Source organism: Carassius auratus, unplaced genomic scaffold, assembly GCF_003368295.1.
Source record: "Carassius auratus strain Wakin unplaced genomic scaffold, ASM336829v1 scaf_tig00019339, whole genome shotgun sequence".
Taxonomy (NCBI): domain Eukaryota; kingdom Metazoa; phylum Chordata; class Actinopteri; order Cypriniformes; family Cyprinidae; genus Carassius; species Carassius auratus.
The window spans coordinates 135244-149086 of record NW_020524950.1 but is presented as its reverse complement, the minus strand read 5'-3'; the positions used below and the strand labels follow the sequence as shown (position 1 = coordinate 149086).

The window sequence follows — 13843 nt, the reverse complement described above, 5'->3', positions numbered from 1 at the left end:
GGCCGCATGAGCCGAGGAGTTCACTGAGTGTTTCCAGCTGCTGTTTCTCCGCTCCAGCTCCAGAACTGTGATGAAGGCTTTGGACCGCAGTGTGTGGCCTCTAACTTCATCTGCTGAGCTCCTGAAATACAGGAAATCTCCTGAAGAATGAGACACTCAGTATGACAGCAGCCCAGTTTACCAACCCCTTTACTTCTATTCTGTGCATCTTGATTGAAGAACGTTCAGATATTTGTTCTGGAGAACAGCTCAGAAGCACTTTTTGCAGTGTAAAGACAGCCAGTGCACACCTGATACATACACCGCTGTAAAACGATCTCGTTGTTTGAGGGAAACGGTCATCAGTGAAAGAAAGAGCGTGTCCTCGGGTCAGACGCTGCCAGCCGGGTCTTCCCTGCTCTGGATGGAAATGACTATTAAGTCATATTTGGGATTTGAATGGCTGTGTGACATCAACAGTGACCAAAGAAAACACTGGGCGTTGAGAAAAGAATTACAGCGTATTATTATAACCTTCCTTTCTGGAACGGCTGGTTATAAATTGGACTTACATGAATTAAGGCGTGAAATGACAACAGAGCTGAACCCACAGGACAGAAGAAAGCAGACGGGCTGTTTTCCTTCGCCGCCTTTTAACAGGGATGAAATCTGAGTTTTGTTTTTGAAGCGTGTGGGAGAAGAGATCTCTGAAGGACGGGGTTGAACTAAAGGTGTTAAAGGTGACGAGGAGGGTGAGACGTCTGGAGGAGTGTTGAATTCTGGGACGGGTTGAGCAACATCTGATCACATACACTCTTAAAATGGTCCACAAGAGGTTCTTTAGAGCAGAAAAATGTTCCTTTGATTATTAAAATGTTTCTTTTTATTAAAAAGTCCTCACTCTGAGTTCATCCCAGATTGTTTCTTCATCAGATTTGGACACAAAAATGGTCTGAAACATCTGAGCACAGTAGCTTCTTGATCTAAACCCGTCTGTATGTCTGAGTGACGTCAGCATCTCACAGAGACACACTTCATTTGAGCTCAAACTCCTCAAAGAACAACAGCAGATGTGGACGTGGAAACAAGAAGGAAAATATTTATCCCCCGTTTTAATTAAACTGCAATTTCACTATAAAATGAAGCATTGCAATCATAATTTTAACAAACATGAAGCTAATGTTCTGATCCTTGAACGCCGGCGTTTCTGAAAAACGAAAAACGACACAGAAATAGCACAAATATGGAAGCAATTGATGCTAATGAAAGTTTTTATTTGTGCCTCCATCATTAGGTGTGTTTGAGACGTGGACGTGTTTGTTCTGCTGGAGTCTGTGATCAAAAGCTCTCTGTGTGTCTCTCAAGGCTGATTTCTGGGGCACGCCGAGGTCTATACGAACACAATTAACAGAGTTTACAAGAGTTCACTCCTTTAACCCGTTAAAGTCAAGATTCTCTCGCTTCTGAAGAGCTTGTTAACATCACACAGCTGTCGAGAGACTGATCGAGACGTGTTTTACACACCCTCATACATGTGTACGTACAGCTGTCACACCCAAAAAAATCTATTTACCTTGAGATTAAAACAAATTGCAACCAAATTTATCTCACAATTCAATTTTTTTCTCAGAATTCTACATTTTACAATTTTTTGCCGTGAAATAAAAGGTATCTGCATCTTTAATCTCACATCTGAGAAACAAAGAAAGGTCAGAATTGACAGAACCTTATAATGACCTTTATTGAGCGATAACACTGAAAAGCACTTTTTTTTTTTAAATTGAAACATTTGTTTGCATCCAAACATAGGTGAGTAGCTCACAATCTATTTTATTAAAAAGAACATTCTACAATTTTAGTTTAGAATAATAAGATTCATAAGCTAGGGCTTGTTTCTGTCTAATAGAATGCATTAGTTATTATGTGCCACATGAAGTAACTTTGAATATCTCATATGTGTGGGATTTTTCTGATTGTTTATATACAAACATTTTTTTGACACCACTTCGACTCCAGAACCGAGCGCGTGAACCGAACCGAACCGAACCGGCTCCGAGCTCGACTCCGGAGTGTGTGAACTGCTTTATGGCAGTGGGAGGAGATGCTGCTATTGAGGGACAATTAGCATGAAGAGCAAAGCTTTGAGTCCGTCGCTGACAGATGAATGCACGAGAGCAGGAGAAAAGAGACGAGAGCATGGGAAAGAGCCCACGGCTAAACACCCACTCACCGGCACAGACGCACAAACAGCTAATGAATGTTATTGTGGAAATTAATGTCATCTAAAGACGCTGCCAAGAGCCCAGTGTTCCCGCATTCTCCCGTTTCTCAGCCTGGAATGTGGACCGTGCAGGATTTTTTTGTCTTTGCTTAAATACGCAGGAAAACGTGTCAAAGCCTCGAGAGAGTGAGATGAAGCTGAAGGATTCTTCTGCTTGTTTTAGCGCCATGAGCTCATGAAGGCCCTCGTGTTTGGAGACCTGCACACAAACAGCATTAGTGTTAACTTATCATGCATTATTCGCACAGCACTGTTTAAAAAGCGGAAACGTTTTCATATATCAAAATCATTCATTTATCAAAAAGATTTACATAAACATTTGCTAACATTCATTTCGAGGTGCAGCTTGTCATTTTAATCGAGTAAATGCGCAGCTCACATGTTTAGAATGGAAAAAGTGATATTTTATTTTTAAAAATCGTACTTTATTCATTTCATTGTCATAAAACTAGCGAGCTGAGCCAATATTACTGACAGTAAACATTACTGAAGACACGAAAAGTGGAACAGACGAACCGATTCAATTGAGTGAGTCATTTACGCTGGAACTGATTCGATTAGTTCAAACTCGTGACTTGAATCATCCAGTTCAAGCGATTCACTAGCAAAAACCTTTAAAGTCAAAAAGTCTGATAATACTGATAACTAAATTGAGGTCTCTTTTTTTGACTTCTTAGGTGTAAATGTCATTTTGAATGAGTGACATTCAGTTGCCTTCAGAGAACTTGTAGATTTTATTTTTCATATGGTCATATATATGTTTAATTTAACTATTTTATCATATATGATCATGGACCACAAAACCAGTCATAGTTTATTTTTTATGAGATTTAAATCATCTCTCCAGTGATGTGTGGTTTGTTCGGAGAAGACAATATCTGTCTGAGATACAACTATTATAATTCTGGAATCTGAGGGAGCAAAAAAAATCTAAATATTGAGAAAATCATCTTTAAAGTTGTTCAAATTAAGTTCTTAGCAATGCATATTACTAATCAAACATGAAGTTTTGATATATTTACGGTATAAAAAATACAAAATATCTTCATGAAACATGATCTTTACTTAATATCCTAATGATTTTTGACATTGAATAAAAATGTATAATTAACTGATGTAAATGCTGGAGAACAGCCTGAAACTACACCGAATCACACACATGATCTCATTACACATCTGTGCTGGTTAATAAACCACAGATTCACCTCGAAAGAGATTCAAACCAGCCAAGAATCGCTCTGATTACGTGCCACACGTCTGACAGATGGCACTCGGCGTCATCAGAAGTGTCCTCACACATACGGACAGGAGCTGGACGGGACAGTCGGGAGATTGTGGGAATCAGACTACACAACATTCCAGAGAGAATCCAGGGTGTGTGCAAACTGTGTCAGATAACTTTCTCAAACCGTCCTGAAAGAAAAACATCAACTATATTTACCTTTTAGTATATTAAACTTCATCTGTCTGCTTCTGACGGGAAGTTATTCTCACAGTTATTGAGCAAAACACTTACACGACCCTTGTTATAGAAAAGGGTTTTATGAAATGGACCCTTTTTATGAGACTGTTTAACAGTCATCAACATTGTAAATCATTTTTTTAGGTACATTTATAACACTATTATTTGTAGTACTGTATATTACCTTTGCATCAAAACACACACACACACACTTCCTTCATCCGTTTCTCTATATTTTATCCTTTTATTGAATGTCATGAGAACACTATCGTGTATTTCTTCTTTGGCTATTTAAGACTTAGACTTCTGCTGCTGAGAAAACATCGTCTGTGATCCGGTTTGATTCATTAAGTGGCTTTAAACGATGCATTCTTCAGATTATTGTTCCAGATGTTACCTGAGACTTGCATGAATATAAATGTCATAAAATTAGTTAAAACTTCAAAACCACAGGAAAAACTCCAGTCGCAGCAACAGTTTTAACGCAGTCCAAGACCGTCTCCGCAGCATCAGTGGCATGCTGTTTAATGGAATGTGTGATTGTTTATTCACAGTCGCTTCCTGTAAGTTTGTGCAAAATCAGCTGTGTGTTGCTTTAGTAAACAACAGCAGAGAGCAAGATCCCTCAGGAGCTCCACCGCTCAGAGAGGTTCAGCGGTGCAGATCTTTTGCTCGTTCTGGCTGATTCCTCAGTGCCTGGTTTCCCCAATTCTTCAAAATATAAGTCTTTTAATAACACACATCCTAACTTATAAGTGTTAAAGCTACAGTCGCCATAACATTTGTCACACAGACTTTCAAACCTCTCCTTTTGAACCTATATTTAAAGCATCAGTTATTTTTTGTTACACGGACAGATTCATAAAACAATTACACGACACGTGGCTGTCACCTTTTAATTAATATTACTAAAGTTCTGCATCGGTGCTCGTTTTCAGTCTCTGAGAGCTATTGAATGTTTCATTCAACTCATTTCGGAGTAATTTATGGTTAAATGCACTGAAACTTGTTAAAAAATATCATTTTAATATCCAGCTTTCATTCAGTCTAGTCTCATCACATCAAAAGTTTTTAAATAAATATTTTTTTTTATTCTGTTATTGGCTTTTACACGTATAAATCAGACATTTATGTTATAGTTTTATCAAAATAGTGGAAAATACTGATGTTACATAAGTAACAAATGTAAAAAATAACAAGTTCAATCTTACTTCCGCTGAAAGTAAGAACCTCATTTCCAGCATATGAAAAATATCCATAAAAATGCTGATGAACCTTTAAGTTAATAAACAGTAAAAAAGTAGAAACAATACATTGAAAAAAAAAACATTGAAAACAACAACAACAACAAAGAACATGTAACAACAGAGAACATCAACTTCCAAGAGCTTCCATATTAATACAAAATGTACACAAGTTCATAGTCTCGTAGCAGGTGGGCGTTGCGTTAAACAGGTCAAGCGTGTTTGTACGAAACCTGCAATACACCGTTCAAAGTCATAGTGTCCGTGCTCCTAAATATAAATCCTCAAATATCCAGAAGGCAGAGGCCTGATTAATCTCATATCTGGAGGTTTTGTTGTTTTAGACGGCAGCCAGTTATTCAGGATGAGAAACATCCATTCTTGGCGGACGGTTCCAAAGCTTTTCTTTTGATTTTGGCTGAAGCGTGCAGAACCGGGGCCAAATATGTCCCTGTTCTTCACACTGAGCTCATGGATGTGCTTCCTAGAGGTCGAGGCACTAACACACAGGAAAATCTGCCAAATGGAAAGAGCTTAGACTCTAGGGGTGCAGCGCTGGAGGGTCACAACGACCCTTCATTATGACCAACTTTATTTTAGCAAGTCCGAACAGACAGATGGACCAGAACTGATTCACTTCATATGTGTGCCGCACCTCTCCCAGCTTCCTCTTCCAGACATTGTGTGTTTGTAGGAAGGGGTTGCACGACTATTCGTTTACTAGTGAGTGGATCGCTGTTTATCTTAACGTAAGTGACTCATAATGCGCCATCCGGCATCAGCAGTCTTTGCTGTTTATGTTCAATGCAACACTTTAACAAAATCAGTCATTACACAGCACCAGTGGGGTTCACTTGCAATGTGCCCTGGGTTTACTAAATTACAAATACAATCGGCCAATACTGTATGAAGATAATGTCATGCACATACACAGGGATGCACCTTTGCATAATCCATGACTAGTCAAACAACTAGTCAGTGCAACCCCTAGTGTTTCTGTAGTGCACTCTGTGAAGGGTGTTTGGTGCTCGTCTTTTCAATCAGTGCTCTGCCTTGCTGCATTTAAGTTCGTCTTAATTGATCAGTATTTCATGTGTACCATGGCTCCTGACTCCAGTCTCAGAAGGCGAAGAGATGGGCCTCATTTATAAAATGTTGCACAGAAACCATCCTTAATTTGACCTTGTGATCATCTCACAAAAATGCATATGTGTTATTCATAGAATGAACGTACGCACAGAAAACATGTGTACACCTGTCGATGTGAAATCTTAATCGTAAATGATCAGATTGTGCACACCTGAATGTTTTCAGCTCTCTGCCTTGTAAACGACTCCTAATTAATGACACTAACATAAAAAATCACCAGTAATCATTCAAATCCTTACATTTAGAACAGCGAGCTGCAAGAACAGCTTACATTTGCCAAAAACCTGCAGTACTTTGACAAGAAAAAGTACGTCTGCTCAGATCCTAACGTGATGCTAAGGCGGTTTTTACAAATATAAGAATTTGCATGGATTTAAGCATACGCACACTTTAAGATCAAATCTGTGTGTATGCATGCTTTATAAATGAGGCCCAAGGACTCAGTGCTTCTCATACGTACTGCTCGGCTTCGCCCTCGTTCAGAATCGTGATGGAGCCATCGCCACTCTTCATTTCGATGTCTTTAGCAGCAGAGTTCTCTGGTAGCAGTGCTAAGTCTTTAAAAACATCCACGTAGTGGGTGAACCCCGGACCCCAGTTCAGTAGGTTGTCCCAGTTGAAATTATTGGACCCTTGTCCCAGTTTATGGGGTAATGTGTGGTGCTGATACTCTGATAGAGTGTTGTGGCCGCTTGCCGGCCCCCCCTCCGCACGTCGGCTGGAGTATCGCCTCTGTCGCATCCTCCCTCCATGATCCTCATCGTCGGCGTCCGATTCGTTGACCTGCGAGAGCTTGGGCATGCGAGAACTATAAGAAACTGGTTTCTCGCGATCGTACTCCATCTCCGAGCAGGTGAAGGAGTCATGGGAGTCGCTCTCGGAGGAGGATTCCGGAGCCGGGATGCCATCCGCAGGGTTCCTGACACGTGAGAGCGGTTGACGGCAGTCTTCCTCAGATGAAGAGCGCCCGTGATCGGCGCTGCAGATGCTGGGATTCCTGGGTCGAGGTGTGTTGAGGCGTTCCACCTCCTCTATGGACAACCCCACAGGAGGGCCACTCTCCAGGGGAATCTGCTCGATTGGTTGTTTGAGACGACTCCCAGGCCGAGAGCCATGGCCCGCCATGGTCTGAGGGCTCTTGCTGCGCCTTCCCAATCGGGTGGCATAGTTGAACATACCAGGCTGGCACACATCGCCGTGGAAATCTAGAGGGCTTCCCTCGCGGCGTGCCAAGTTGAGTTCACGGGTGGGAGTGTTGCGGTAGAAGGAGGGTGGCTTGTTGAAGGGTGCTGGGCTGTGACGGGACAGGGGATTGGGCGTGGGGCAAGCTGAATGGCTGAGAGGGGTGGAGCGGAGCCCCTGGGTGTAGTTCGGCTGATAAGTGTAGCTTGTGGCACCTAGAGGAAGAGGGGACTGGCGAGCAAATCCCAGTGGACTGTGGCGCTGAATGGAAAACTTGGGAGTATGGCTTCGGAAGTGTTTGTAGTGCTGGATGATGTCTGCATCTGACGGAGCGATGCTGCTGGCGTTGTCAATGTCGTAGTGTTCCATATCGGCCTCTGGTCCTGCACACGGAGCACAGGGAGCGCTGGGAATGGTTTCGTTGTTGTGCGGAATGTCGGTTTCATCGTAGATCAGGTAAGGGTTCTCTCGCTCTATGATGTCAGGTTTGGGGTTTCCCTCTGGCTGTTTCCGGACTGTCATATCGTCTGCGTAAGGTGGAATGTTGTCCGGATCATCGAACGCCACATTCTCACTGCCTTTCTTTTTCTTTTTCTTCTTCTTTTCCTTTGTTTTCTTCTCATCCTTTGGCACTTTGGTATTCTTGCGGCCCTTGCAGTGGTTGCACAGGATGAGACTCAAAACCACCAATGCCAAAACAGTCGCGCAGCTGCCTACTATTGCAGGAACGGCCCAGATGGGCAGAACCATCTCCTCGGTGGTGGGGCTTGGACTACAGGTGAACCCTCCATTGGCTCCCAGCTTACACTCGTTACCCTGCGGACACCGGACTCCCAGACAGGCCACCAGGCTCTCGCAGACTCTGCCCGTGTAGGACTCCTCACACGCACAGGTGAAGCCTCCACGAGCGTTGGGCATGCAGCTGCCGCCGTGCTGGCAGGGATTTGAGGTGCAGTCGCCCGGCGGGACACACTGGTAGGTGTACCACTGGTTTACACACATCAGCCCATCCCAGCACGGGCTACTCTCACATAGATTAGGGCCACGACAGCCGATCTTCACAGAAGGATCAGTCTTTGAGATGGAGACGGTCCTGTGTTCACCACTGAAGGGGAGCATCTCTCCGTTATATTTCACATAGGCATAACACCCATCAAAACCTAGAAGCACAGAGAGAGGAACATTAACTCACATCATCTCAGAAATTGTGTACTGTTTTAAATGCACCCACTCCTAAGCAAAAGATAAAAGGTGTTCAGAACACTGTGTGCTAACTACATGCAACGTAAAATGTGATAAAAGGTATCCTTTCTATGTTAATCAGAGGTTTTGTCCTAACTAGCCGCGACATGTGAAATTTCTATTTTAGAAACGTTTTTTATTTCCGTGACGTCACGGCTGGAACAACAACATACAAACTATATGACAGTGATAATCCCAGGTACTGATTATGTGCTCTTTTTTAAAAGTTAAACATGTCTTAAGTGAGTTTAAATGTCATATTGCATGGCATTTATAGACCTGTGAGGACAGATTTTTGGACAAAAGCAGCAAACCGCATCAAAATGTACACTGCAAGTCAATTGTTTGGCTATGTGAGGGACAAGAGCTTTCCCAACATGACATAGAAATGTGAAAGACGTAAAGAAATGGGCATTGCTTAGTTTAACACTACACATGCAGACATTTTGTTTGGGTTTCTGACTGCTATAGCATCAGCCAATGTAGAACAAAATTCTTCCCCTGGGATACACATCAACAAATCATTGCTTTTACATCAAGAGGAAGAGAAACAGACTCTTCTCTTCAACACAAGTATCCTGCAAGCCAAAAATGCAACCTTTTAAGAGCACACCATCTGGGAAGAATCTTGATGTCACTGATTCAGACCTGCACTATCATGTTGCCTAACAACAAACCATCAACAATGTAAATCGATGTTTATTGAATTTATGCCCCATTCAAACACAGAACATTTGGTTCTGTTTATTAGAGGGAGAAAGCAGACTGGCCAAATTCAATTCCTCATCCGCTCTCTTCCAGCCCCTTGAAACCAGAAATTACGTGACCTTACGAGCACAAAATAAGTTTACCTTAAAATACTTTGGATAATTTCATTTGATATTTAGATTTTTGCCAGTAAAGAGTGGGTTACAACCCAACAGCTCAATCTGACCATATATGAACATCAGCTGGTGATCTTTTTGCTCAGAGGTTTCTCAGTAAGGTTTCATTTAAATGTCAACTTGTTTTATTTTTCAGGAGAAACATAGTTAGTTACACATCTGAGAATGATACGTAAGAAAATAGAAAATATATATAAAAAAATAGTCTTTTCTCTTTGTGAAAGCTCTAGTATGAAGTGTCTACAAGTGTCTGTTTTTAATGGACAATACTTCAGCTCTGTGGAAAGTTCAGACATTATTTCCTGTTGGCAGTCTGCTGTCTAACCTAGTTAGCACAAAACACGCACACTTTCTCTGAACTTTCTCCTGTCACTTTAACTCGTAGAGGAAAAACATTCCCAAGTTTTGATTGGGGCAGAAAATATGAGTGAGTGAGCCAAATATGACGTATCCATTGACTGTGAGTCAGGCATTTCTCATTGCCAAAATAGTTACGTTCAAAATTAACATGCAATGTCAGTGTCATTTCTGGTGATTAAAATATTTACATATACAGAGGCGTATAGTACAAATGTCACTGGGATGTTTGCAATGCAGTCTTGCTTTATAATGATACTTCTAGCCATCATTATATGAGGTTTTACAGAATGGGAACTGACCTGGGATGGGTTTCTGTTGTGTTGGTCGGGCTGGGACGCCCCCGAGAGACAGTGTGTGGACATCGATCCCTCCAAAGTCCTGTGTATTGTGCAGAATGACTTTCGAGCTGGACTCGTCGATCCGCAGAACGGTGGATGATCCGTTTCTCTGAAGCAGGAGTGTGTGCCATTGACCGTCGGACAGAACAACATCTCCCACAATCCTCTCCACCTTACCAGCGACACCGGCGTCAGACACGTACTGCAGCAGACCGTTCTTCAGCTGAGACACAGAGAGAGAAGAGCAATGCATGTCATTTAGTAGCAGGATTTAATCTATCGTACGACGGGTGCACCTCATATCAGAGACAATCAGCTTAATTAGACAGAAAATGAAATTTACTGAAATTTACTGAAATAGAATTTTTATGTATTTAGATTTTTCTGCTGGTTTGGTTTTCCCCCAGGTGCATTCTGGGATTGCCTTTTTAGTAAAGGACACATGTGATACTTACTTTTTTGACAAAATAAAAAAAGCGATCTTAGTAAGCAGTTTTGTTATTGTAAACTTAAACCACTAAAACATGTTCGTTAACTGAAATTTAGCTGAAATTAAATATTTGATGAAAAAACTAAAAAAAATAAAATCTGAACCTAAACTTAAAAATGCTTCCCTGGCATCTGACTGAAGGGAGCTCTAAAATTACTAAAACTGAAAAATAAATTCAATTTAAATAGAAATATAAAAAAAGAACAAATGACAAAAGCACAAATAAAAATCTTTAGCACCTAAACTAAACTTAAACTTTATTTACTTCAACTTAATCATTTCAGTTAAGTTTTAACTTTAAGTTTAAAGTAAAAAATTAAATAAAATAAATAATAATAATAAATAATAATAGAAATAAATAAAAAATTACAAAACACTAACCAAACTAAATGTATTATTATTGAAAACTAAATATACAAAAATAAAAGCTTATTAAACAAACATACTATAATACCAAATAATAATAATAGTTCATCTGAAGTGCATTTATGATAGCTTTTACATATTAATTAAATTCATATGACTAAGTAATACTACACTTCACTATATTTTGTAACAGAGCTATACAAAATTAATTTTTAAATTGTTTTGAAAAAGAAGGGGGCGACAGAAAAGAACTGTAGTGTAGAAGGAAAATGATTTACAGAGCTAAAAAATCTGGAAATGTAAAATCCGTCTTGAACGAAGAACAAATCCGAGTTGTGCGCCGCTGTGAATGTGGTTGTGTCTCTGTGTCTGTGTGGTTTTGAGTAGTAGCTCTCTATGGCCTCACTAGTGGTCAGCAGCTGCAGTGGACGGAGAACGAGGAGGAGTGAGTTCAGCCGGCTGGCCGTGAGCCCGGAGCACTCTTACCCTGATGGTGGTGTAGTTGGAGCTCTCCTGTGCGTGCAGCAGCGTTCCCGAGCCACTGCGAGTGCGGAACTTCAGCTCCAGGCTGCTGTATTCTGGGACGGGTCGGCCGGGGTCCTGCAGCGCTCGTGCCAACAACACATCTCTCTTGCGAGTCTGACTCAAACCATAGTCCAAACGACCCGAACCGTCCAGAGACAGAGCTGTGTCTGCAGTGATGTCTGAGAAAAGCACACACACTCTAGTTTAAACTCCATCAAGGATCTTTTTGCACATTGTGATGTGATGAAAGTGACAATTCATTACTCTTACATGAAATATCTGACATTAAACACACTGTTACGTTGACTGGGATTCTGGAGCAATGTGATTTCAGCAGCACATATAGAAACCAAACAACATGCTTTTGACAGGTTTATTCTCATCTCATGCCTTTTTTGTCTCTCTGCCAATTGGAAAATTATTTTTCAATTACATTTATATTTAGTAATTTAGCAGATGCTTTTATTCAAAGCGACTTAGTGCTAAGTGCTATGCTATGACAAGTCACAGTTAGCTTAAAGTACACGTAGCAAGGCATTAAGTGCATATTCACACTGTTTATGTTTTGGAGTCATGCTTTTCAAAGTATTACTGATACTACAGGTGAATACGGTAAAATTGTGATTTCAAGGTAAAATCACAGCAAATAAAAAAAAAAAAATATATATATATATATATCTATATATTGCAAGTTTTCTGATATGTTATTTTTAAATATGCTAATGGATGCATTATCCAAATTAAATATGCACTCATTTTTGTAAATTTCCAGAACAGAAATGTGGATATAGCCAGGTTAAAAATGTGTTTGATTCTGTTGAAATATTAGAGTTAAAAGTTTTTTACTGAGGAGATTTTAGATTTCTCTTTTTATAACACCATAAATCAGAAAAAAACTATCAACAGACGGAAAAATACACTCTCAACTTTTCTTTGAGAAATAAAATGTTGTATAAATCAGTGTGAATGAAATACAAACAAACCCCTCACTAAAGACGTTTGGAATATAGAAAGGAATAAAACTCTAAGATTTGATATATGTATGAGCTGCAGAAGTGGAGATAAAAACTCTTTTTACCATGTTTTTTGGAGTAAAATGTTCTATAAATCAGTGAAAATGGAAAAAAAACATAGATAGGAATAAAACTGTAAATGTTGAAATGACGGATTAATTAGTATTATTAGGTGCAATATAATAAACACTTAAATGTGTATTTTGTCTGTTTCCTTTTCAACAGTCGAAGACATAACCCAAAATCTCATAATTGACCAAAGCATGAATTTAAAATAGTTAATAAAATATTAGATAACCCTCTGAGGGTATTTTTGGGGCCTGGAGAAGTTTTGTCAATTGTTTCAGTTACTTATAAACATATGAATGGCTAAAGTCTAATCTCACTGTAATCAGCACAAACTGAGCTATAATAATAATAATATGTGAGCAGTATGTATGTACATGATTGTGTTTTTGGGAAAAACATTTGTATGAATGGTTAGTGAAAAACGAAAAATGTTAAATCACTTGAATAAGGCCGTAAAACACACAAAGAAAATTGGTTCCCAGGACTTTTGAGAACTCAATCACTCCAGATCGCAAAAACTCACATTTCTCACAGGTGTGTCCAGTGAAACCCTCCATACACTGGCACTGCTGCGATGACCACATGTCCAGACACGTCCCACCGTGTCTGCAGGGCTCGGCGACACACACACCCTCTAACCTGGGACATCTGTGGACGGAAGACACACAAAAACCTTCAGCGGGGAACATCACAGCAACACAAGAGTCCATGACTCCAACATTAGCATAGATGCAAAAGAGCTGCATTCATTTCAAATCATCAGTCACCTGAAATAAAATCAACACTATTCAAGCTGCTCCAGAAAATTCACACAGCCATCAAAAATAAGACTGGGATCAGCTGGAGCTCTCATTCTGCCCTCCCTGAGAGACGTCCAGAGAGCCGAGCCGAATGAGCTGTGGTTTGTGCTTGTGTGTTTGGTGACAGACCTGTCCAGGATGCCATGCGAAGCCAGAGCTTGAGACGGTTCCAGCGGACGTCCATTGACAGCAAACTCCATGATGCACCCCACAAAGTCATGCGTGGCCACCTGACCTCGACGATGCAGGAGGGCTTCAATCGAGCGAACGCCCCCAACAGACAGACGGTTCGGCTGGACATCCAGAATCCTGAAAGACGAGACACCGCATTTAGACATATCAGTGCCACACTCGGCTTCCAGGAGAGAAATTCACTTTCTTCAGTAACAATAAATCTTTCAAGACAGACTAAGCATTAAGTGATAAGTAGAAGAAAAATTACCAGTCAATGGGATCTGA

General features: G+C 40.5%; 1 protein-coding gene across 1 annotated transcript in view; it reads right to left on the bottom strand.

Moving 5' to 3' along the window:
• Positions 1 to 4431: 4431 nt before the first annotated feature.
• The window catches only part of LOC113076232 (protocadherin Fat 4-like), an 88907-nt gene continuing 79495 nt past the window's right edge, over positions 4432 to 13843 (bottom strand). The window contains exons 13-17 of the mRNA XM_026248889.1: positions 13514 to 13693; positions 13108 to 13232; positions 11464 to 11681; positions 10083 to 10344; positions 4432 to 8457 (exon numbers count right to left, since the gene is read on the bottom strand). Coding sequence (XP_026104674.1) covers positions 6566 to 8457; positions 10083 to 10344; positions 11464 to 11681; positions 13108 to 13232; positions 13514 to 13693 — 2677 coding nt within the window. The 3' untranslated portion in view covers positions 4432 to 6565. The remainder of the gene's footprint in view (positions 8458 to 10082; positions 10345 to 11463; positions 11682 to 13107; positions 13233 to 13513; positions 13694 to 13843) is intronic.